Genomic DNA, 26051 nt, shown 5'->3' on the forward strand with positions numbered 1-26051 from the left:
CTTATTGTATTCTTCCCAAGTGGATCAAAAAACCTATCCATCCATTCACTAAATATACATTTATTCTACCAGAACATCATGAAAGTTTATTTCAGATGTAACAGCAATGTTAAAATAGACAAGCTTAATTCTTTTTTTTTTTCTCCACTGAGTCACATCCCCATTCCTTACTTATATTTGATTTAGAGACAGGGTCTCACAGAGTTGCATAGGGCCTCGCTAAGTTGCTGAGGCTGGCTTTGAACTGGTGATCTTCCTTTTTAGCCTCCCATGCCACTAGGATTATAGATGTGTGCCACTACACCGAGCAACAAGCTTAATTCCATTTTTTTTTTCAAGCCAAACTGTATCCGGCTTTCTTAAAGGTATTTTTCATAAACAATCATAGTATTTCAGACAAGACATGGGCAGACAATCGTTAACAGTACACAAAACTTTCAAAATTCCTTCTTGGGTAGGCCACCAAAATCAGAAAGCCACTGAGTAAGCTCTGAGTAATGAAAGTTTAGAGTGAGGGTTGACATTTCACATTTACATGTTGTTTAACAACTTTTCATGAGTGACCTTGACTTTCTGAAAATGGCAGAATTATTAATCTGAAGATCCACAATGTAAAGGAACTGCTGCTCTTCTGAGGGACACTAACCATATCAGTGATATCATGGAAAGTTCAGATTGCCTGACACACTGGTAAAGCCAATTTTGGAGAGTCCGGTCCTTACAGGTCTGAGTTTAGGGGAGTTAACTCTATGTGGATGGCAGAGGGGGAGAGAAGGACATAAATATGAATTTGAGTTTTCCATATCACAAAGCATTTGTGCCAAGATTGTTATGTGTGTCTACATCAGGGAATCCCTCCTCTTGGGAGCCAGGAGGAAGTCTCTCAAAACTAGCAGGGAAAGGTATTTTCCCCCTCAGCAATCCGGCTTTGGAGACATTCTACTAGTGACATATGCTCCCCACACCCCCAAATAAGAACAAAGTATTCTGTGTGCTAATAACAAAGCTTTAAAAAAAAAAAAAGCAAAATGGAATTCTGCATTTTTATAAAACTTGATAAAAAATAGTACTTCAAACTGTACAGTCACCAGAAAGACACAGTTATCAAAAAGACACACTCCTTTTTACATCTGCAGCACCTCCAGCTTTCTGTGCCTGGTCTGTTTTGGCAACTCCATTTTCTGCAGGGTTATTCTCATCCTTGCCAGGGCCAGCTTTTCCCTTTTTTTCTTTGAGTACCTTCTCTCCCTTATTGGCAGGGGCCTTTTTAGGCTTGGGCTCTGGCTTTGGAGGAGCATGTTTAGCAGATAACCTTGAGTCCTTCACCTTGGCTTTATCTCCTGTAGCATCCACTTCAGCCTTTCTCTTGGGCATGGCTGGGGGAGGCAGGTGCTAGATGCCGGGACGCAGCAGCCCATGGCTTTGGTTGGTGTAGAGGTCATTCTTGCCTCTTCTTCACACTGCTCCACAAGCTTAATTCCTCTTTTTTTTTTTTTTTTTTAAGTTGTAGATGAACACAAGACCATTGTTTATTTATTTATTTAAAATTTATTTTTTAGTTTTAGGTGGACATAATATCTTTATTTTACATTTATGTGGTGCTGAGGATCAAACCTTTTTTTTAAAGATTAATAGCAATTTATGTCTCAATTGTATTTTTCTTAAAGAGAGAGAGAGAATTTTAATATTTATTTTTTAGTTTTCGGCGGACACGACATCTTTGTGTGTGGTGTTGAGGATGGAACCCGGGCCGCACGCATGCCAGGGGAGCACGCTACCGCTTGAGCCACATCCCCAGCCCAGGATCGAACCTTATATGTGGTGCTGAGCCTTACATGTGCTAGGCAAGTGCTCTACCACTGAACCACAACCCCAGCCCCCAAGCTTAATTCTTAATTGCACAATAAATATTTATGAAATACTAAATACAGTTAGATTTTTTTTTTAAAAGGGAGCTGGGTTGTAGCATACTTGCCTAGCATATGCAAGGCCCTGGGTTCCATCCCAAGCAATGCAAAAACAAACAAACAACTTCCAAGAGAATATGGGTTGCTGGAAAATGTTGTTTACAACATTTGTAAATATGTTGTAAACAATTAAGTATATAAATCTGGTGTGGTGGCCCACACCTATAATTCCAGCTACAAAGAAGCCCTAAGTAGGATGATCACAAGTTTGAGGCCAGCCTCAAAACTTGGTGGGACCCTGTCTCCAAATAAAATAAAAAAGACTTGGGTTGTGGCTTTATGGTAGAGTACTACTACTACTGGTTTCAATCAACAGCAACAACAATAATAACAACAATTAAGGATGATGTGGTGGTGTACACCTGTAATCCCAGTGACTTGTGAGGCTGAGGTAGGAGGATTACAAGTTCAAAGCCAGCTTCAGCAAAAGCAAGGCACTAAGCAACTCAGTGAAACCCTGTCTCTAAATAAAATACAAAATAGGGCTGGGGATGTGGCTCAGTGGTTGAGTGCCCCTGAGTTCAATTCCTGTACCAAAAAGAAAAAAAACTGTATATAGTACAATGAAATAAAAATATTTCAATATTCTGTGTGAAAGGAGTGAGAAGTTTCAACTGAACTAAGTTTTCCTTTTTCATTCTTGCAGTAATTTTAATCTTCAAGATGCCATTAAATTGCCTTGTGCTCTACAGAAGCTCTTCTTCTTTTTTTTAATACCAGGGATTGAACCCATGGGTACCTGATCAATGAGCCTCATACTGAGCCCTTTTTATTTTGAAACAGGTTCTCTTGCTAATTGCTTAGGGTCTCACTAAACTGGTGAAGCTGCCTTGAACTTGCAATCCTTCTGCCTCAGCCTCTCAAATTGCTGGGATTACAGGTGTGTGCCACAACACCTGGCTCACCTGTTTTCTTTTCTAAAAAGTAAAGCCCGACTGGCTTAAGTCCATAGGATACAATACCTTCCTTGGCAAACAACCTGTTATCTGCAGGGTAAATGCTGTCCCAAAATACAGATAAGCACACAAGCTACTCTGAAGCAGGACTTTAGTGACATTTACACAGACAGATCAGATCTCAGAACTCAGGAAGATAATGACAATTCTTTTTCAATTAAGAACAGCTTCCACTTAGAACTGGTCAGCTTGGGCCAAAGTGATCTAGCGTTGTCATGAACAATGGGGACTTGAAAGTCTATTGTCATCCTGCTGTACTCTCTGGAAATGTCCTTGGGACACCCTCATGAAATTGGAGAGCAGAAGAGGCACATTGTCCCTTTCTCTGAGAGGACCCAATCTCACCCTTGATAGTGTCCCCTTCTCCCCATTTTCTATCCCTTCTAATAAACTCATGCTTGTTATTCTGAGTGACTTGTGTGAAATCGTTTGCTCTGCTCAGGAGAATCAATGTTTGAAGCGGGGGCCGCTGAGCTGGCTTGGTTTTGTGGCAGACCCTAGCCCTGTAACACTACCACTCACAGCTTGGTCATTTTACTTATTTATTACTTATTTGTTTATTTTTTGTGGTCTTGGGAATTGATGTGGCTGTGTCCCTGTAGTATGCTGTTTTTAAGTCCTTTGTTTATAGACTGAGGGCTTTGCTCATGTTAGATGAGTGCTTTACCACTGAGCTACACTTCCAGCTCCATTATTAAGTTTGATCTCAGCTGTTTATGTGCTTTGTCCGTTTTTCTATGGGATTATTTAGATCACTGGTACAAAACATAGCCTTTTTTTCTTTCATATGTGTTCTATTTTGTCTCTAGATTACCTTTTTGTGACTGAAAGCTTGGTCCTTGTCCCTGATGCCAATCTAATAATGAGGACATGGTTTTTGAGAAAAAGGAAAAAAGTTTATTGCTTTGCTAGCAAAGGAGAAACACAGGGGACTCCTGTCCCAAAGGCTGTAATTCTATCTGTAGAGGTGATTCAGAGAAATGAGATTAGGGAGGAGAGATCAGGAAGGAGAAGATCAAAGAAAAAAAGATCAGGATGGAGAAGGTTAGAGAAAAGAAGATCAGGGAGAAGTTCAAGGAAAAGAAACACTTAAGTTTCAAAGCCACAAGGTATATAGTCAGAGCATCAAGTGAACTCTTGTTACATTCTGAGAATCAAACCCAGTGCCTCACACATACTAGGCAAGCGCTGTATCACTGAGCTAAAACACAGCGCAAGAGTTAGGTTACTTTATCTGGGTGTGGTGGTACCCTTATAATCCCAGCAACTCAGGAGGCTGAGGCAGGAGGATTGAAGTTTTGAGGCCAGCCTTAGTGATTTAGTGAGACCTTGTCTCAGTATAAAAAACTAAAAAAGGGTTGGGGATATAGCTCAGTGGCAAAACACACCACTGTACACAGAAAAGCCTGAACACACACACACACAAAATTAAAAAGTAATTTTCTTTAATTTTGTAACCAAAAGCTTGGACACCAATCCAATAATAAAGACAAGGCCTTAAAAAAAAATTTAAAAGTTTTATTGCTTTGTTAGAAAAGGAGAAACACAGGGGACTTCTGCCTAAAGGTTGTGATTCTGCCTACTCACAGGAACTGGGGGGGGGCGTTTTACAGAGGTGATTCAGAGAAAATTAGATTAGAGAGGAGAGACTAGGAAGGACAAATTCAGGGAAAAGAAAAAATTCAGGGAGAAGAAATTTAGGGAAAAGCATCAGAATATCAGGGAAAAGAAGGTCAGGGAGGAGAGAGTTAGGAAAAAGATCAGGGAGGACAAGGTTAGGGAAAAAGAAAAAAAAAAAATGTACATTTCAAAGCCATGGGATATGTAGTCAAAGTATCAAGTGAATGCCTGTTACAGTATTATGTTTTTTTTTTTTTTCAGTATTGGATATGGAACCCAAGGCCTTTGCTGAGCTAAGTTCCCAACCTCAATATTAATTTCTTTTTCTTTTCTTTCTTTCTTTCTTTTTTTTTTTTTTTTTTTTTTTTTTTTTTTTTTGGTACCAGGGGAGCTTACCCATGGAGCTGCATCCCCAGCATTTTAATTTTTTTTTTTTTTTTTAATTTTGAAACAAGGTTTTGCTAAATTACCTAGGTACTCTTTAGGTCACTGAGGCTGGCTTTGAACTTATGATCCTCTTGTCTCAGCCTCCTGAGTTGTTGGGATTACAGGTGTGTGCCACTGTGCCAGGCCTCGATACTATTTCTTATATTCCATAGCTAATAACGTGCTGTGATTAAAAATATCAAAGATGCTATTCAGAATCTGAATCTTTTTTTCAATACTTGGGATTGAATCTAGGAGCCCTCTACCACTGAGTTACATCTCCAAGCCTTTTTATTTTTATTTTAAGATAGGGTCTTGCTAAATTGCTGAGGCTGGACTCCAACCTGTGATCCTCCTTCCTCAGCCTCCTGAGTTGCTGGGATTACAGACATGTGCCACTGCACCTGGCTTGAAATATTTAAAATTATGTCAACCCACTTGAATCAAAGTGTGAAATATGATATATCAAGAACTATGTAATGTTTTGAACAATCAACAATAAAAAATAAATAAATTAAAAATTAAAAATTAAAAAAAAATAAATAAAATAAAATAAAATTATGTCTCTGGAATCACTCACTCAATAATTATTTAGAAAATGAGGCACAATTTGTGGGACTGAATTGTTCCAGGAACTGCCTTTTGAAAATTTTAAAGTTATTTTAGAATTCTCAATTCTTGGTTTCTTGAAGGAAAACTCTGGTCTCAATTTAGACAAATTAAAATTATTTTTCAAGTATACTACTTTGAAAATATTAAAAATAATGTTTTACAGATCAATACACCAAAAACAAAAACAAATACAAAGCCAGAATTACAAAAGCTAGTTTTAAGGTCTTAATTGACATTATTACTGATGTAAGTAAAAGGATTTAAGCAGCAGAAACTTCCACATCTTAATGTAACAGAGGTTACTTTATGCATTGAATATAGCCTTTGCTGCTCTGCCACTAAAATTTACTTTTAAAAAGGTCATGTTTCTTTCTCTTTCTCTCTCCCGGCTCCTCCCTAATCTCCCTGCCTCCCTAATTTCAGGAGAAATAGGATTACCTTTCTTCCCTATCCAAGGCAGATTTATCTGTCCTCCACCTACGATAGCAATGTAGTAATCCAGATTTTGTGGATGGTACCAGAATATCTCAGAAATGACTATCTCCCAAATTAGCAAGTGAATTACAACTTTAAGAGAGAACACTTGGAATGTAACCTTTGAGTCATAGCCTCTGGGACTGGAGTCCCCTGAGTTTCTCCATTGATAGCAAAGCAGTAAGCCTTCTTTTTTCTTAAAACTATGTCCTCATTATTGGATTAACATCAAGGACAAGGACCAAGCTTTTGGTAACCAGGACATTGGTCTGTTTGGGTGTATGACTGTAATATGGGTGGCTCCATTTTGATTTTTAGTCTGGTCTGTTGCAGCAGCTTAGTCCAAAACTATGTCTTCTGTAATTTCTTTTTAATAAAGTTTTCACTGCTTGCTTAATTTTATTGTGAAAACATATTTTTCTATTTAATTTATAATTTAAAAATTAACAATACTGTTTTTTATTTTTTATTAACTCTTACTTTTTTTTTTTTTCAAAGGCATAGCAGAAGTTTATTCAGGAAAGTAGATACACATTCAAGGAAGAATGGGGGCAATCTCAAAAGGAGACACTTTTGGGGTAAAGCAAAGAATATGCAATCAAGGGAGAATGTGGACTATCTGCAGAGAGAGACATAGCTACTTTTTCTTTTTGAAGTACTGCTTTTTAATACAGAAAACTTGGAAAACATAGAAAAGCTCAAAGAAAAATAATTCATAATGCTGCTGCACTAAGAGAACCATAGTTAACATCTTGGTAAAGTCTCTCTCTCTCTCTTTTTTTTTTCCTGAGCCAGGCTGGAAATCAACCAAAGACCTCACACATTAGTCAAATAGTCTACCACTAAGCTATATAGTCAAACCTGTAAAAGTGTGGTCTGGGTTCGATCCTCGGCACCACATACCAACAAAGATGTTGTGTCCGCCGAGGGCTAAAAAATAAATATTAAAAATTCTCTCTCTCTCTCCTCTCTCACTCTCTCTTTAAAAAATAAAAGTCTTTATAATACATTTTCTATCTCTCTCTCTGAGACATTTCTTCTATAATAAATTAATACCTTCTATAAATTAATCTCTACTGGCTGTTGATTATTCCACGATATAGTTTTTAAAAAATGACATCTTAATTTCCAATGATTAAGTGATATGTTCATTACAAAAAATTTAGAAAGAATTTAAAATTATATATTTTTTGTCAACCATGAATTCACATTATGGAAATATCCATCATTAATATTAGGAATATTAAGTTCCAGACTATTTATTTTTCTATAGACACACACAATTTTAAATGTGATTATGCATTCTGTTTTTTGACTTCTTTTCCTTTTAATACTTTAATAGTGAATATTTTCGTAAGATGATTAAAAAAAAAAGATTTTCCCTCAGTGTGGTGGTACACGTGTGTAATCCCAGTGGCTCAGGAGGTTGAGGCAGGAGGATTACAAATTCAAAGTCAGCTTCAGGGGCTGGGGATGTGGCTCAAGCGGTAGTGCGCTCGCCTGGCATGCGTGCAGCCCGGGTTCAATCCTCAGCACCACATACCAACAAAGATGTTGTGTCCGCCAAAAACTAAAAAATAAAAAAAATTTAAAAAAAAGTCAGCTTCAGAAATTTAGTGTGGCCCTAAGCAACTTAGCAGGATCTGGTTTCCAAAAAAAAAAAAAAAAAAAAAAAGTAGGGCTTGGGATATGTATGGGTCAGTGGTTAAGCACTCCTGGATTTAACCAGTACCAAAAAAACAAAAAGTCATATACAAAAAAATTTGTACAGGAATCTTCTTATTCCTAATAGCCAAAAAATGGATTTGACCCAAATGCCTGTAAACTGATGAATGAGTAAATAAAATGATGTAAGGAGCTGAGGCTGTAGCTTACCAGAGTTCATGGTTAGCACTTGGGCTTCTCTTGGGCTCCTATCCCCAGTATCAGTCCACCTCCTCTACACAAATCACAATAAAATGATGGGTGCCCATTCAGTGGAATACTGTATTTGACAAAAAGGAATGAGTAGCAATATGTGCTTCTACAGGATGAATCTTGAAAACATGCTAAGTGAAAAGAGATAGGCATAAAAGACCATATATTACACATTTCTATTTTTGTGAAATAGCTAGACTAGGTAAATCTGTAGAGATTAAAAAAAAATTAATGGCTTCCTGGGGGTTAGGGTGAAATGGGGAGTGAGTACACTTTCATCCCCCCCCCTTTTTTTTTTGAAGTAGTGAAAATGTTCTAAAATTGATTGTGAGCCAGGTGCAGTGGCACATGCCTGCAATCCCAGCAATTTGGGAGGCTGAGGCAGGAGGATTACAAATTCTAAGCCAGCCTCAGCCACTTAGTGAGGCCTTAAGCAACTTAGCAAGACCCTGTCTCAAAACATAAGGGTTGGGGATGTGGCTGAATGGTTAAGCACCCCTGGGTTCAATCCCTAGTGTATTTCTATTTTTTTCTCTCTCTCCATATATATATCTGCAGTTTAGCAGATCCTGACAAATAAAAAATAAATAGGGCTGGAGATGTAGTTTAGTGATAAAGCAACTACGGATTCAACTCCCAGTACCCAAACCAACCAACCAACCAACCAACCAACCAACCAAACACAACTACAGCTGATAGCGGTGGCACGCCTATAATTACAGCGGCTGAGACAGGAGGATCAGTAGTTCTAAGCCAGCCTCCTCAAAAAGCGAGGCGCTAAACAACTCAGTGAGACCTTGTTTCTGAATAAAATACAAAATAGGGTTGGGGATGTGGCTCAGTGGTTGAGTGCCCCTGAGTTCAATCCCCTTTCCCCCGCCCCCCCTCCAAAAAAAACACTACAAAACAAAGAATCAAAAGCAGGAGAAGAGCAAACCAGCATGTGTTTAAGAGGACATTTTTTAAAAGAACATTTATAACAACATTGAGTACCTTTTGAGTCCCCATTTCTTTTGTGAACCTTTGGAGATGTTTTAAGTGCTAATCAAATGTGTACTTTAAAAAAAAAAAATATTGGAACTAGGGAGTGAACCCAGAGGCGCTTTACCACTATTACATCACCAGTCCTTTAGCTTTGTTTGTTTTCCTTTTTGTTTTTTGAGGCAGGGTCTTGCAAAAATTGCTGAGGCTGGCCTCGAACTTGCCATCCTCTTGCCTCAGCTGTTGGAATCTGTGGGATTAGAGGGGTGTGTGCCACCGCCCAGCTCAAATGTCAACATTTTTGAGGGGACTCCAAAAGCTAAGCTAGTGGGCATTCCATTGGGAATACCCAGTACCAGCAAAGCATCATTTAAAAGTTTTTCTGTGAAAATGATAATACTACTATAACATCACACATATAATAGAGCCCTACTGGTATTATTTCGTTAGGCATTCCTTTGGGAAAAAAGTTGTGGTATTAAATTGCTAAAACAACATTCAAAGGATCTGTGTCAGGATGCTTTCAGAGTGGGGGGTAGGTTCTGGTAGAATCATACAAGATGGTTCTACTTTTATCTTACTTGTGAAACTGCATGTGTTAGTAAGGGGAAAAGTGGCCTCCTGTTTTGTGAGGTTCTCTTGAGTACTTCCAGTAATGACCCAAACTCTGCTCCAGGTTGTGAACACCGCTAAATTGCCCTGAATATACTTAAGTTAAAGTGGTAACAGGTGGGGAAGAAAGTCGGCTGAACTGTGATGGGGTGTGGAACTGTGGAATTTGAATATAATAAAGTCCTTATTAAAAAGGTGGGGGTTCAGAGCGCTGGGGTGGACCCAGTGATTTGCTTGGGTAATTTAGGGAAACCCTGTCTCAAAATGAAAAATAAGAAGGGTTGGCGTTGTAGCTCAGCGTTGGAGCGCCCTTGGGTTCAATCCCTAGTAAGGGGCGGAGTCGGGGGAGGGGAGGGACCGGAGAGGCGGGAGACCAAAAAAAAATAAAAAAACAACCCAAAACAAAAAGCTAGGAACAGAAAACAGGGTGCAAAAATTTGGAGCACAATAGAATGCACGTTTATGCCTCAGCGGACAAATGAGGTCACCAAAGTTACTCTTCTGAAGGTGAGCAAGTCACTCTGGAGCTGCTAGCCCTTGAAGTTTAAGGGCAGGAGGCCGAACCCTCGTCTGCAAGTGCACAAGCCGCTGGCTGAAGCAGCCGACCGACTGAGCCGAACAGGCAGCGGGCTCAGGGGGCGGGGACTCAGGGGCGGGTCAGCAAAGGTCGGGCGATTGTGTCGGGAGGCGAACTGGGCGTAGGCGGCGGCGGGCGGAGCCCACCGTGAGTGATGTAAGGAGCGGAGGGATCCCGCTGGGAGAGTCGGGGCGGTACATTGAGACCCCAGGGGTGCGGGGCGGGGGATCCCAATCTCCTCCCTGTTTTCCCCGCCCCTCCCCCCGCCTCCTTCACGCCCCTCCCCCCTCCTCCCCTCTGGTTGGAAAGTTTCTAGAATCTCTTCCCAGCGGCCTTTGCGGTTCCAACATGGCGGAGCTGACGGTGGAGGTTCGCGGCTCTAACGGGGCTTTCTACAAGGTATTGACCCTTTTGACGCTTTGTAGGGTCTTCTGGGGGCTGGAGCGAGTTTGAGGGAGGATTGGTGATCCCACAGAATGAAGTTTGGGGTCGCAAGGGCGGCCAGGCCAACGCCAGAGGCCGCAGGGTTCCTCGCTTCTCCCCCCTCCATCCGCGGTTTAACGGTCTCGGGGGCCCAGGCTCCGTTATGTTTGGAAACAACACGTCGGACACCTCTTGCTTTTTTCTGTTTATGAGCCTCCTTCTTGGATGCCGGTGAGGCCCTTGGCGGGCCGGCAAGGAGAAGCCCGGGGCTGCGGGGTGGCTGGGAGCTCCCTGGGAACAGGCCCGGGCCCCTGGAGGTGGGGAAGCCGTGAGAGAAGGCGGTGGGATTGTGTGCTTACACCCGCTCCCCCGCCCCTCGACCCGGCGGAGCGGGAGCGCTCTGCCCACCCCCTCGGGGGGTGCTTCGCGGAATCTCAGGAATTCACCTTTGTATTGTTAGGGTTTGGGGCTCTGGAGCCTTTAAGAGTCTGAAGGGGAAGCGGGGTAGCGGCTTGGGGGCTGGTATCCCAGAGAGAAAAGTAGAAAACCTTGAATGTGGCGGGTCGAGCTATTTTTGCGGCCTGGGTAATTGGGCGGCGCCTTACTCTAGCCCCCTCTATTACGGAAGAAAAGAGGAGAGTTGTGAAGATTTAAAACGTGAAGTGAATTAGGGAGACAAGTGGAGAGGCGACTAGTTTCTTTATAGCAGTTTCTCTAAGGTGGTTATTTGTTTTGTTTTGTTTTCACGAGGTTCTTTTTGTTTCCTTTGAGAGAAAGGAGGTGTATAATCCTGGAATCCCGGCTGGGATACGGAAGAGGGAATCTGGAGTAATTTGTTAGGGGGCTTCCAGTGTGAAGAGGGGTCACGCAGCTGAAAATGAAATGCAGTTTATTTTTGCCTTAATAACGGTTCCTTCCTTCGATTCTCCCTTTCTTCCAAAGCATGCCAGAATGTTACAAGATCAATACAAAATCTTCCCAGCTGTTGTCTGTCAGTCAATCTCACTAAGCCAGCATCTCAAATGTTTGAGTGTCTTGGCTATTTTTATGAGGGCCTTCTTCTAACGCGCGAGTATTATACATACGCAGAATAATTTCTCAACAGATTTTCATTTCAGTGTATCTTTTATCCCACGAGATTTTATATGGTGGCGGTGATTTATTATTTTCAGCATTTCTTCTTAATCTTTCTTTGCTGATTAGCTCTGTGGACTTGGCTTAACTGTCACATAGTTTGGAATCTGTTTGCATCTTAAGGACTCTTCAAAACTTTCTAGTTTTAAATGTCCTTTGATGGTCAACATAAAGTAAAAACTGCCTGTTGTAAAGGTGTCTTTATTATCACCTATTGATGTGTAACTAGTTACATTAGCATTTCCTTCTCTGAAAGACTGCTGGGGCTCAAGGAATGGACTTAACCATACTATTCTAGTTAAGGTGCATTATTATTGTGCATCATCATCCCCCTTCCCTTGTAAAGTTGCAGTTCTATTTATACTGTTTTTGTGTATCAGGTATGCATTTTTCTTTGCATATTGAAAAGCAAAGTGATTAACAAATTATTTTGCATCATGTAGGAGAACACTTTAGCAGTAGTGGATAATCCGTACAATTTTCCCCCCTCTTTTATGAGATAAGTATATTGTTTATAGTCATATTTCTTATGATTTTTTTCCAGTCAAGTCACAATCAAATTCCATATTGGAATTTGGAAGGATTTGTTATTGACCCTCCCTCAAAACTCTAAAAATCTACAGCTTAAATCTATTCAGATTTAATTCCTTACCCATTTTATCTCACCAACTGAGGAGGTAATGGTTTGGCAAGCTTGGGAAGGACACATTTAGCCACATGTGTGTACTGTAAGTTTTCACTGAGACCTGTGGAGTTTTATTCTGTCATAATCCTCTTGTATGGAAACTGGAGTCTTTAAGAAATTCAAAAAGAGGGACAGGGTTGTGGCTCAGTGGTAGAGTGCTTGCCTAGCATGTCTGAGGCACTGGGTTTGATCCTCTGCACCACATAAAAATAAATAACGGTATTGTGTCCATCTACAACTAGAAAAAAATTTAAAGAAAGAATTTAAAAAATCTGAAAGAATGATGGAGTGGAGAGAACCCTGGATTTGAAGTAAACAGATGAGAATTCTGCATCTGCCCTTCAGTTTACTATTAACTAGCTCTGTACCCTGAGCAAATCTTCTAGTGTCTCTTTGTGTAGAACAGGGATTTGAAATAGTTCACTGGCCCCCAATATTTTCAATGGCAGTGAAATTCTCACTTGGAAAAAATTGCCTTAATACACAACATTTTATTAATTTTAGCCACTTGAAGTTTTATTTTTTTAACTATATTTTTTGTGGTGCTGGGGAAGTATCCCAAGGTCTTACAAAGTTAGGCACTCTACATTGAGCTCCATCTCCAACCCCCCCTCCCCCCCCCCCCCCGCGCTTTTTTTTTTTTTTTTTTTTTTAAATTTATGAGACAGGGTCTGGATAAATTGCCCAGGCTGGCCTTGAACTTTTTTTTTTGGTACTGGGGCTTGAATCCAGGGGTATTTTTACCACTGAATTATACTCCCAGAACTTACTTATTTGGATACTGGGGATTGAACTCAGGGGGCACTGAGCCACAAGCCCAGCCTTATTTTGTATTTAGAGACAGGGCCTCATTGAGATGCTAAGTACCTTGCTTTTGCTGAGGCTGGCTTTGAACCTGCAATCCTCCTGCCTCAGCCTCCCCAGCTGCTGGGATTACTGGCATGTGCCACTGCGCCCAGCTTTTTTTTTTTTTTTTTTAATTTTTATTTTTTGGTGCTGGGGATTAAGTCCAGGTGAACTCTGTTGAGCTACATCCCCAGACTTTTTTTTTTCCCCTACCAGGAATTGAAACTGTGTGTGTGTGTGCGCGCGCGCGCGCGCGCGTGTGTGTGTGGTGTGTCTGTGTGTCTGTGTGTGTGTGTGGGGGGGGGTTGCTTAACCACTGAGCCTATCCTCAGCCCTTATTGTTTTACTTTTGAGACAGGGAGGGTCAGGCTGAGTTGCTAGAGGGGCCTCACTAAGTTGCTGATGGCGGCTTTGAATTTGTGATCCTCCTGCCTCAGCCTCCCGGGTAGCTGGGATTACAGGCATGTGCCACTGCATCTGTGCTCCCCGCCCTTTGAGACAGGGTCTCAATAAGTTTTTGAGGGCCTCTTACCATGTCAGGCACAAAGCCCTTTAATTTTTGAGACAGGTTCTCTCTAAGCTGCTTAAAGCCTGCCTAAGTTATTGAGGCTGGCTTCCAACTGATTTTTCTTTCTCAGCCTCCCAAAGTATTGAAGTTTTAAATCGAGGTTAATTTATTTTTTGAGAGAATGCTGGGGTTTGAACCTAGGTTCACTTTACCACTGAGCTATATCCCCAGTCTTTTAATTTTAATTTTGACACAGGGTTTCACTAACCTAATGAGTATCTTAAGTTTCTGAGACTGGCCTTGTGATATCCTTCCTGCCTCACCTTCCCAAATTGCTGGGATTACAGGCATGCACCACCATGCCCAGCTGAAGTTTATTTACATACAGTACAACAACCTTCTTTCTAGTAGTATTTATTAGTGTGTGGTGGATACTGAATTTCCCACCTCCTTACCTCCCCTTGCCCCTATAACATATATACTTGACTGTAAGTATAAATTGTAATTGAAGAGTTTCAAAGAACAGGTGTCATCATGCCTTGAGGTATGTAGTCAGTGTAATGTCAGTGCACTGCAGATTCTGATTACATGAATTGAGTTTGGGTCTGAGATTATAGCTTAGTGGTAAAACACTTGGTTAGCATACAGGGTCCTGGGTTCAATCTCAAGCATTACCCCACTCCCCAAATATTTCACAAAATAATTAGAACCAGTGATGAGATGGACCTTGAAGATTTTACACAAAATATGATGGGCTTTCCCTCCCCACAATATTTATACAAATGATAGCATGCTATCATTGTCCTGTATGTTGCATTTTTACTTATCGGAGGATCTATAGTTCTAGAAATATTTGCAGCCCTATAAATTTATTTTTGTATTGGGGATTGAAACTGGAAGCACTTGACCACTGAACTACATGTCTAGTCCTTTTTTTTTTTTTTTCGGTGGTGCTGCTTATTGAACCCAGGGCCTTGTCATGTGAGGCAAGCACTCTACCAACTGAGCTATATCCCCAGTACCCCCAGTCCTTTTTATTTTGGGACAGGGTCTTGCTGCTAAATTACTTAAGAATTCATTAAGTTGCTGATGTTGACCTTGAAGTTGTGCTCCTGGCTCAGTTTTCAGAGTTACTGGGATTACTTTGTGCCTCAGTCTGGCTAGGCACAAACCATGAGCCACTCAAGCAGGAACAAACTTTATTTCGGAACTCCCCCCAACACCACCCACGCTGCCCTTTCAGGAACCCCACACACCAACCAGAACTCCTCCACTGGAACTTCACCAACCAACTCGGACTCCCCAGGAATCCCTGTGAGAACTCCAAAGTATTGGGCGCCCAGGTGGACAGAAGGGGTCTATATACAATTGAATATACAGCCTGTCTCAATCCATGATCATCCAGTCACAGCAATTTAACACAGCTTAACTTAATTATCATCATCTTAATGGAAAATGCCAGCGGCCATTCTGTGGTTCTCAACAACTTTGCGCTACCACTCCCAGCTAGCCCTATAAATCTATAGGAATGGAAAACAGTGGTGATATATAATAATTTTATAGAACGTAACTACTTTTGTAACTTTCCTAGCTGAGAGCAGCATGTTAGGGTTTATTATTGAACATTTAAAACATTTTTTTTTGAAAGCTTTATTGAGGTAGAGTGTATATGCTATACTTGATCTTAGGAAAAGGTTATGAGACATTGTGAAAATGTATGTTCTATAAAATTCACTTGTATAATCAAGTGCTGATTAAGCGTATTTATAGTTGTACAACCATTGCCACAATCTTATGTTAGAACATTTCATTACAAATAAAAGAAAACCTTGTGTTCATTTTATCTTAACATGTTTTTAAAAAATATATATGTATATTTACAATACCTTTATTTATTTTTATGTGGTGCTGAGGATTGAACCCAGTGCCTCATATGTGCCAGGCAAGTGTTCCATTGATGAGTTAAAACTCTAGCCCTTAACATGCTTTTTTAGCTGATGCATATGATGTTAAACTGTGTGTGAGGTAGAGGGAGGAAGGGGTGTGTGTGTGTGTGTGTGTGTGTGTGTGTGTGTGTATATATATATATATATATATAGAGAGAGAGAGAGAGAGAGAGAGAGAGAGATACAGATAGATAGATAAAATGGGGTCTCACCATGTTGTCCAGGCTGTTCTGGAATTCTTAGGCTCCAGTGGTCCTTATGCCTCCTGGGTAGCTGGGACTACAAGTGCTACAAGTACATGCTACTATGTCCTGTGATACTAAACTTTGTAATAACATTGCATGGTATAGTCTTAGACTGAATATAATTTACTTTTTTGGGGGTTCTGGGGATTGAACCCAGGACTTTGCACATGCCAAGCACGTGGTCTATTTCTGAGGTACATCCCCATTCCTGCATATAATTTTAAATAAATATTGAAGTCACACCGGGCTCTGTGACTTGGGAGGCTGAGACTGGAAAATTGCAAGTTCAAAGCCAGCTTCAGCAATTTAGTGAGGCCCTAAGCAATTCAGTGAGACTGTCTCTAAATAAAACACACAAATGATCTCATGATGTGTGGCTCAGTAGTAAAGTGTCTTTGGTTGCAAACTTCAGTACCAAAAAAAGTCACTTAGTTTCTGACTCATGTAAAGTTAACATGGTATTCCAAGAAAATGTGTAATCTCCAAGATAAATTAAATTTCTGCACCTCTCTGTAGAAGATAGAATTAATTACTTCAGAGCTCTGGGATTTCTGCTTTAACTATATAATTGACTTACTACAAAACAAATCTCAAAGTATTATGTGCATAATTAATTTCCTTATTCTTTGTTATTTTAATATTGAATGCAATTTGAGAGTAATAGCTGAATTATGCTGGAGGTATATTATCATTACTAATGAAGGCTAGAAGCATAGTAGAGGAGTTGTGTTTTGACTATATACTGACTTTTCAGGTAGAACAAAATATTTTTGCCTGGCATGATGATGCATGCTTGAAATCCTAGTGACTTGGGCATAAGGATTAAAAATTTAAGGCCAGCTTCAGCAACTTAGTGGGGAAGGTGTGCTAAGCAAATTAGCAAGACCCTCTCCCAAAATAAGAAAAAGGACTGGGAATGTAGCTCAGTGGTAAAGCATTCCTGGGTTAAAGCCCCAGTACCCTACCCCCCAAAAAAAGGGGGGCACAAAAATCTTGTTGGTTTATTGCTTTGGGGATATTAGTAATTGAAGAAAAGATAGGGGCTGTTTTTTTTGGGAGGGGTACTGGGGATTGAACTCGGGGACACTTAATCATTGAGCCACATTCTTAGCTCTGTTTTGTATTAGAGACAATCTCACTGAGATGCTTAGTGCCTCAATAAAGTTCTGAGGCTAGTTTTGAACTCTAGATCCTCCTGCCTCCACCACCGGAACCACTGGGATTACAGGCAGGTGTGGCAATAGGGGGTATCTTAATGTAAGGCTTCTCTGTTAAATAAGAAATGTCAGATATGAGTGATTTTTAGTTGTACAAATATAAAATAATGGTTTTTATAAGTGTTAAGGAACTAAGATTTTCCTAAGTGAAATTAAATGGTCACAGCCATTTTTGTTTTTATTCATGATTGCAGAAGCATGTTGTTCTTAGTTGGGGTAGGGGGATAGAAGCCTGGTAACTTTACCACTTAGCTGGTGTTGACCACAATTTTTAAAAGTTAAATGTTTGAGTTTCTTGTAAAGTTGTTTACATAAGTTCTATACATAATTATGGAACAGTTTGAAAACAAAAGTTAAAAGAAAACCTACCCGTATCTGTGATGACCTTGATATATCATCAAGGTCTCTCTATATGACCAGAAAACAGTTTTTTTCATATTTGTATTTAATGCACCTGTGTATTTTCTATGTCATGTATTTGTATGCCTTTTATAAATAGTTTAAGGAGAGGACATGTTACTTACACCAGATATTGTATATACATTTCACGTGCATTTCCTGCATATTCAGAACTCCATGAGGTACATCTTGATCCTGTTTTACACATTAGGAAACTCAAAAGTGAAGAAGTAACCTATCCAAAATTACACTGTAATGGAAATGGCATTTAACTTTAGGGCTTTCACCTTTTTCTTTTGTACCCGACTTTTGAACCCAGGGGCACTTAACCAGTGGGCCACTTTGCCATCTCCTTTTTTTGTATTTTCTCTAGAGACAGGGTCTTATTGCTTAGAGCCTTGCTAAGTTGCTGAGGCTGGCCTTGAATTTGCTATCCTCCTGCCTCAGCCTTCTGAGCCACTGGAATTACAGGTGTGTGCCATTGTGCCTGGTTAAGGTTTTCACTTCTGAAGTTCTTTAAAGGAAATCTTAGGTAGTAAATGTAATATTTTAAGAAGATAAGGGCAGACAATTGACTTGATTTTATAACTTGAGTTCTCTAGCACAGTGGTAAGAATATAGCAAATTAGCTGGACAGGGTGGTGTAGCATGCCTGTAATCAACCAGTTGGGAGGCTGAGTGAGGCAGGAGAACTGAAAATTCAAGGCCAGCCTGGGCAACTTAGTTGTCTCAAAAAGTAAAACTAAAGAAAGGTCGGGGATGTAGCTCAGTTGGTGAAACACCCCTGGGTTCAATCCCAATCACCCTACCTCCCAAATGTAGCAAATTAGTACCTCCCCCAAAGAGCAATATGCATTCCATGATTGAACCCTAATTTTTGTAATTGCAAGTTGTGAGACCTTGAGTTTTTCACCTGCAGTATGAAGCAGAACATTAAGAGCTGTTTATCAAGCACCCAGACTACTTGTTAGATTATGTGTAAGTACATGTGCATTTCTCATTCATCCACAGTTACTTAGTTCTAGTTATAGTCATTTGAGGGTATTGAGTCTAGCTCCATAATATCAAACTCTATCCTTGACTCCACAGATTATCTCCTTAACCATTAGGATGTGATTCTTTTTGAAGTACATATATGTGGTTTGCTAAATTGTTACTAATTAATATAGCAGGAGTTAGGATTGAATTGAGATGATTCCCCAAGAATAATTTAAGGTATTGTCGGATTTACAGGAATGTGCTTTTTCTTTTATGATAACCAATAGACACTGAGCCGAAATATGCTACTCTGAATTGATGTAATTGCAAAAATAATATAAAATATCTCAAAGACATTTTAGTTTCAGTGATATGGTTGAACCCAAGGCCTTGCATGTGCTGGGCATGTGCTCCACCACTGAGCTGTATCCCCAGTCCCTTAATAATTTTTAAATACTGATATATTATTTTGGATATATTAGGTTAAAATATATTAAAATTAATTTTAGCTTTTTTTTTCTTATTTTAATATTTACTAGAAAACTTAGAGATATAACTCAGTGGTATATTTCTGTTCAGTAGTGCTGATATATACTCTCCACATTTGTTAGCCTATAGATTTTTGACTGCGTAAGATATTTTGGGACATATTTGAAATGTATACATGCTTGTGCACACATATTATATACTTATGCTTTTATATAAACTGCTTTTGTTCAGTTGGTTTTGCTCAATTCTGAAATTGAACCCAAGATCTTCTTTATGTTATATAAATGCTCTACCACTGAGCTTCACCCCTACTTTCAAGTAATTTTGGCTGGGAGGAGGGTACTGAGAATTTAACCATTGAGCTACATTCTCAGCCCTTTTTTGAGACAAGGTCTCACTTGCTTAGCACCTCTGTAATTGCCCTGCTTCAGCCTTCGGAGTCTCTTGGTGTGGTGCTCCCCCCCCCCCCCCCCCCCCCGTGCTGGGAATTGAACCCAGGGCCTTATCCATGCCAGGCAAATGCTGTACCACTGAGCCACATACCCAGCCCAGTGAGGTGTCATCTCTTAATAATTTTGCCACTTAGTATTTTTGAATAACAAAAGAATTGAGAAGAGTTTTTCCTTTAAGGTTGGCTAATAAATAGGAAGATTGTACTGATGGCTTCTCTGGGACCAAATTTTGAAAAGAGTAGCTGGAACAAAGCAAAATTAATATGAGCCAGACATTGCTTTGTTAATCTGAACATTAGATGTATACCTACCTATGTAATATGCATAGGTTCATGTATAACATGTACATGTATAGCAGTCTCATCATATTTGTCCTTAAAATAAAATTAAATCTCAAGCTTATTTAATAGCAGATTTCTGTCCTCATTTCTCATTGTTTAAAACAAGATAACTTGTATCAATTGTTTTAGCTTATCTCATTATCTAGCCTCAGCATTTTTCACTCATCTATTTTGGGAGGATGAATAAAGAAGTCTCCCTGATGAAGTAAGTAGTTATTGTTGGCAGAAAGAATCTGTGTACTTGTTCAATATATTTTAAGGATCAGCCCTGGGCATGGTGGTGCATGACTGTAATCCTAGCTACTGAGGAGGAGACTGAGGAAGGAGTATTGTAGGTTCATGTTCAGCTTCAGCAACTTAGTGAGATCCTGTCTCAAAAAAAAGAAAAAAAGAAAAAAAGAAATGGGAACTTAACTCAGTGATAAAGCACCCCTTGATTCAATCCTCAGTTCCTGGGAGGGGGTTTGGATGGGGAGATAATTTTAAGGATCATGGGGCATATTTCTCATGTTTCCATCCACCCCCTTTCTTAATCTGGCTGATTAATCATAAATTGTTTTTGCCTTTTTAATTTTTTATAGTATTTCACACTATTTTAAAGATTTAAGTTTTGTAATAACTTGTGTTCATTTATATATTTGAATGAACAAATGAATTAATCTTAGCTCTGGACACTAATTGTTGTGTGATCTTAGTAACCTTATGTATGCACAAAACTATATCCTTAACAATTTTGGCTCAAACTGAACTTAAATAGCTTTTTTAGGGGTATTGATCCTGGTCACTTTGAGATGTTTGTTACAGAACTTTATACACACTTGGAGACTAAGTAAATGGAACCTCAACTCTTTGCAACTGTAATGTTGTAATAGCTATGGGTGGCCATTTGGAAACAAAGTTATTCCATTTTAAAGATGAAATGTTTGAGTAAATATGGTGGTATACATGTCTGTAATCCCAGTGATGGGGGAGGCTGAGACGGGAGGATCCCAAGTTTGAGGCCAACTCAGTAATTTAGACTCTGTCTTAAAAAAATAAAAAGGTCTGGGATGTAACTCAGTGGTAAACTGGCTCTAGGTTCAGTCTTCAGTACCAAAACAAAAAAGAACTGTTAAATCTTATAAGTTTATGTCAAGAACATTACTAGTATGAAGAAGTAGTAGATATTATGTATTATGCAATCTTCACATTCTTATTGCCCTCTGTTCTTCTATTCAGAATAGTTAAAAACTCAGTGTTAATGAATGCTGAAGGCTTGTTTGCAATAATTTTTTCTATATTAGAACTTAGTCCATAAGGATGCATAATTTTTGTAATTTATAATAGTTAGTAAATTTGCAGACTTTTGTAGAACATGTGTTCATCAGAATAAGTGTCCATTGATTTGAAATCATTTTTGTTTTGTAGATTTAGTTATATAATTGTTTAAAAATATGTTTCTGATGGGTGTGGTCACCCACACCTGTAATCCCAGGGGTTTGGGAGCCTGAAGCAGGAGAATTGCAAGTTCACAGTCAACCTTAGCAATTTAATGAGGCCCTAAGCAACAGACTCTGTCTCAATATTTATAAATGGGCTGGGGATGTGACTCAGTGGTAAAGCACCCCTGGGCTCAATTCATGGTACGAAAAAAATAAAAAATGTCAACCAAAAAAATGTTCTTTATAGTTGAATGGGGGGGGGGTTTACCTGGCATTGAACTCAGGGGCCTTCATGTTTTTAATTTTTAAAAATTTTGTTTTTAGTATTGGGGATTGAACCCAAGGGCTCCTAACATCTACACTACATCCCTAACCCTTTTTATTTTGTATTTTGAGGCAGGGCTTCGTTAAGTTGCCAAGGGTGGCTTTGAACTTTTTATGATCCTCCTGCCTCAACCTCCTGAGTTGTAGGGTTAACAGGTGTGTGCTACCTTGGCAAGGCCCCCTCCCCTCATGGGACTGCCATATTGCCCAGGCTTGTCTTGAACACTGTGCTCAAATGATTGATTCTCCTGCCTCAGCCTCTAGATCAGCTGGAACTGGAAGCATGCCTTTGCCTGAATGAGAGGTTTTTTTTTTGTTTTTGGTTTGTGTGTGTGTGTGTTGCTGGGGATTGAATCCAGAGCCTTGTACATGTGAGGCAAGCATTCTACCAACTGAACTATATCTCCAGCCCTAGTAATAAATGGTGCTTTTTGTTGGTTTTGAATTGCAATGAAGATCTTTTAGTAATGGGTATGGTGGTGCACACCTGTAATCCCAGCAACTGGGCTGTGGCAGGAGGATACAGAGATCAGACCCAGTCTCAGAAACTCAGTGAGACCCTGTCTTTAATAAAATATAAAAAAAAAAGGGGCTGGGGATGTGGCTTGGTGGTAAAGCATTCCTACGTTCAATATCTGGTACCCAAAAAAAAAAAAAAATCTTGTGAACATGTAAAAGATTTCTTAATAAAATTATAGATATGAGATTAGAGGTATAATCCAGAGTGTCGTGATGTATGTGTATACATATGTGTTATATGGAACAAGTGCTGGTTGACAAAAAGTGTTAAAGATGCATCTCCACTCTTTTTTAACTGTATGCATGTTGTCAGGCTCAAGGGCCTACCTCTCATCCTTTTCAAGGGGACTATGGGGACTGTTAACTTCCTCACCTTTAGTGTCTCACCTTTAGTGTCTCACTAGGGTTTGAATTTGCTGTCCTCCCACTTCAGCCTCCTGAGCCTCTGGGATTACAGGCACATGCCACCAAGCTCGGCTAACACTCTCAACTCTTTCTAAAAAAAAAAAAATGTTTATGTGTTCACAAATACGTTGATTTTTATAGACATGATAAGTATGATACATAAGCTCGATTTTCCCCTTACCCCACCCACCCCACTATCTGTGGCTTGATCTCTCTCCCTTCAGTTTCAGGTACTCTTTGTTTTATAGCCCAGTACACGTTATTTCAGATTTCTCTCCATGTTCATAGACTCTAATATGTTCAGATACAAATGTATGCCAGGTGTGGTGGCACATATATGATCCCAGTGGCTCAGGAATCTGAAGCAGTAGGATAGCAAGTTCAAAACCAGTTTCAGCAACTTAATGAGGCCCTAAGCTACTTGGGGAGACCCTTTCTCAAATTAAAAAATAAAAAGGGCTGGTGATGTTATTGCTCAGTTGTTAAGCGCCCCCTGGGTTTAAGCGCCCCCCTAGTACAACTTTTCAGCATGTTCCATAAAAATGGAGTCATTTGCATATTATTTTCATGTGTAGTGTGATTTATTTGTAGTTACATAATTTTCATAAGAATATCAAATTCAACCATTCCCAAATTTATAGTAATTTCATTGTCTCTTTTTGGTCACTCTGCATATCTGTTTCCATTAGATTTCAAAGAATAGGAAAGCTTGGTGGAGAACTTAAAAAAACAACTAATAGTAAATGTTGACAAACTACTTTTGCATATTTTTCTGTTGCGGTACCCTTTTGTCATTTTTTGAGATCTTTTTGTATATTGGACATTAAGCCTTTGACTTAACCTGTGACTTAATTCAGGTGTCCTCTTTCCTGTCTTCTTGATGGAATTCCTGGACATAGAAAAGTTTTTATTTTATTTTATTTTTAATGTTTTTCTCCCTTTAAAGCAATCCTAGTTAAAACAGCTTGTGACTGGTTATACATAGAATTTCTTAGTTATACAAAGAATTTCGTAGGTTATTTTGTAGTGTTTTAATTATTTTTACATTGAAATAATTACTACATCAAGAAATATTTTTACTAAGTACACTTGTATGTTATTTTAGTGACTCTGGAGGCTGAGGCAGAAGAACTACAAGTTCAAAGCCAGCCTGGACAACTTTATAAGACCCTGTCTCAAAAAAATAAAAAGATCTGGGGATATATAGCTGGTAGAACACTTGCCTAGCATGCACAAGGCCCTGGGTTCAGTTCCCAGTTCTGAAAGAAAGGGAGGGGAGTTGGGGGTGTAGCTCAATGATAAAACATTCCTGGTCCCTGGGTTCAATCCTTAGCACTGCAAAGAATAAACAAAAACTTTTTTGAGTATTCATATAGATAGATGGGCAGTTGTGCTAGCACCAAGTATTAAATAGTAATTCACCTATGAAAAGTTTCTTTTGGGGGCGGGGTGATGCACGACGTGTAAGAATTGAATTGGATACTTCCTTCCTTACCCATCTCTCCCTAACTTCTAGGATCAGGATGAGAGGATGATGTCTGGCATCCAGGGGGGCTGATTCCATTCTGTATTGATAAACACTGCTGAGAATTGCTCCAGAGAGTTCTGGGGATGCTCTGAGAAGACTATCATAGAGACCTTAAAGAGGGAACATTGTGATTTGCCTTTTGACAAATAAAGCTAGTTAGGAGTCTTATTTACTTTATTGCTTTGAGTCTTGTTTTATCTACCACATATTAAGTAATGGATATGAGACTTAAAATCTTAGCAGTGATACTGCTGTATTTTGATGTCATCATTTGGTGAAGTGTTTTTCCCTTGCTCTTATAAGGACTATTTTTATTTTTTGTATTTAACTATGCAAACAGTCCAGGAACATAAAATATTTACTTTGTTATGAATTATTTCAATTATTTAACATAAAAGAGTTAAGGGAGATAATCTCTCCAGATATTTTAAGGAAAGGGAGTAGTATTAAGTATTCTTGGCATACCTTTGAGTACATGAGAGTACCACAGCTTAAGCAGCTTCAACTGAAATTGCCTGGGTAATATGATTACCCAGATCTTGGAGAGTGTAAGACTTTTTCAGTCTTGAGTTTTCTCAGACTGAATTATAAAACACCAGAAACAATATATTCTAAATTCTCGAAACCTTGGCACAGAGGTGCATGAGAGAGAAATTCACTCATTACACGATAGTGGATGCCTTATTATATTGTGCTGTATTAGAACCCTGGTTATAAAAGATTGCAGCTGGACATGGTGGCACAAGCCTGTAATTGTAGTGACTCAGGAGATTTGGGCAGAAGGATCACAAGTTCAAGGCCAACCTTAGTAATTTAGACATTGTCTCAGTAAAATTAAAAAAAAAAGGGGAGCTGGGGATCTAGCTCAGTGATAGAGCACCCATGTGTTCAAAATAAACATAAATAATAGATTGCAAAAATAATATAGACTTGCTGTATTCAGATTTGTTTTTTTTTTTTAATTGGGGTGCTGGGGATTGAACCCAGAGGCACTTAATCACTGAACCACATCCCCAACCCTTTTTATATTTTATTTAGAGACAGGGTCTCATTAAGTTGCTTAGGACTTTGCTAAAATGCTGAGGCTGGGACCATACGTGTAAGGGTATAAAACTGGGAAACGTGATGTTCTGATGGTGGACACATTGATGTGAGGTGTCAGTAAACCAAAGCTAGAGATGTTTAAATTGTTGGAAGTTGAGTTAGAATCCAGGTAATAAATTGTTTCTGCATAAATATTTGGAAAATTAATGATAGATCTATGCAGCTTCTTTGTTCCTAAAATGTCATCAGTTGTAAGAGGCACTGTTGCTAATTATGAGTTATGATTTTATATTTTAATTTTTTTTGGTGGGTATAGCTATTGAACCCAGGGGTGCTTTACCACTGAGCCACATCATAGCCCTTTTTAATTTGAGACAGAGTCTAAGATCCTTCTGTCTCAGTCTCCCAAGTTGCTGGATTACAGGCATGCACCACTGAACCCAGGCCTCTCTTAGTATTATTATGTATACTTTAGAGGTCTCCTTTAAACACTTGCATGCATAAAGTGGGAAATGGAAGGAAAATAGGTCAAGCTGGGCATGGTGGAATACAATTGTAATCCCAGTAGCTCTGGAGGCTGAGGCAGGAGGATTGGGAGTTCAAGGCCAGCCTCAGCCATGCAAAGTGCTGAGCAATAGTGAGAATCCTGTCTCTAAATAAATTACAAACTAGGGCTAGAGATGTGGCCAGTGGTCATGTCCCTGAGTTCATTTCCTGGTATATCCCCTCAACCAAAGGGAAAACAATGGTCAAAACATCTTCATATTAAGATGTTTGTTCTCACCATCTCTTTCTGAGTGCCATGGAGTGGATTGATGCTGCAAAGCATACTTTAAAAGTGCTCTCTCCTCATTGGGCACAGTGGCGCCTGCTAAAATCCCAGTGACTCCGGAAGCTGAGACAGGATCACAAGTCTGAGGCCAGTATCAGCAATTTAGTTTAGACCTTTAGTAACTTATTGATCCTCTCTCAAAAAGGGTTGGGGTATTGCTCAGTGGTTAAGCA

The 26051-nt window shown here is 39.5% G+C and overlaps 2 protein-coding genes across 6 annotated transcripts in view; one reads left to right on the forward strand and one right to left on the reverse strand.

Moving 5' to 3' along the window:
- Window positions 1-1104: 1104 nt before the first annotated feature.
- On the reverse strand, window positions 1105-1374 carry LOC101955795 (non-histone chromosomal protein HMG-17). The gene has a single exon (XM_040270567.2). The coding sequence runs from the start codon at window positions 1372-1374 to the stop codon at window positions 1105-1107; it is 270 nt and encodes an 89-aa protein (XP_040126501.2).
- Window positions 1375-10277: 8903 nt separating this feature from the next.
- Window positions 10278-26051, forward strand: part of Fxr1 (FMR1 autosomal homolog 1) — a 70076-nt gene continuing 54302 nt past the window's right edge. For 3 of the 5 annotated variants that reach the window (XM_013360762.4, XM_005330260.5, XM_005330261.5), the window contains exon 1: window positions 10433-10541. In XM_013360762.4, the coding sequence (XP_013216216.1) occupies window positions 10491-10541 (51 nt within the window). In that variant the 5' untranslated portion in view covers window positions 10433-10490. Of the gene's footprint in view, window positions 10299-10432; window positions 10542-26051 lie in introns of those variants that run through there. The other 2 variants (XM_078043703.1, XM_013360763.4) reach the window with 2 other exon arrangements.

The sequence above is a fragment of the Ictidomys tridecemlineatus genome, chromosome 3, assembly GCF_052094955.1.
Source record: "Ictidomys tridecemlineatus isolate mIctTri1 chromosome 3, mIctTri1.hap1, whole genome shotgun sequence".
NCBI lineage: Eukaryota > Metazoa > Chordata > Mammalia > Rodentia > Sciuridae > Ictidomys > Ictidomys tridecemlineatus.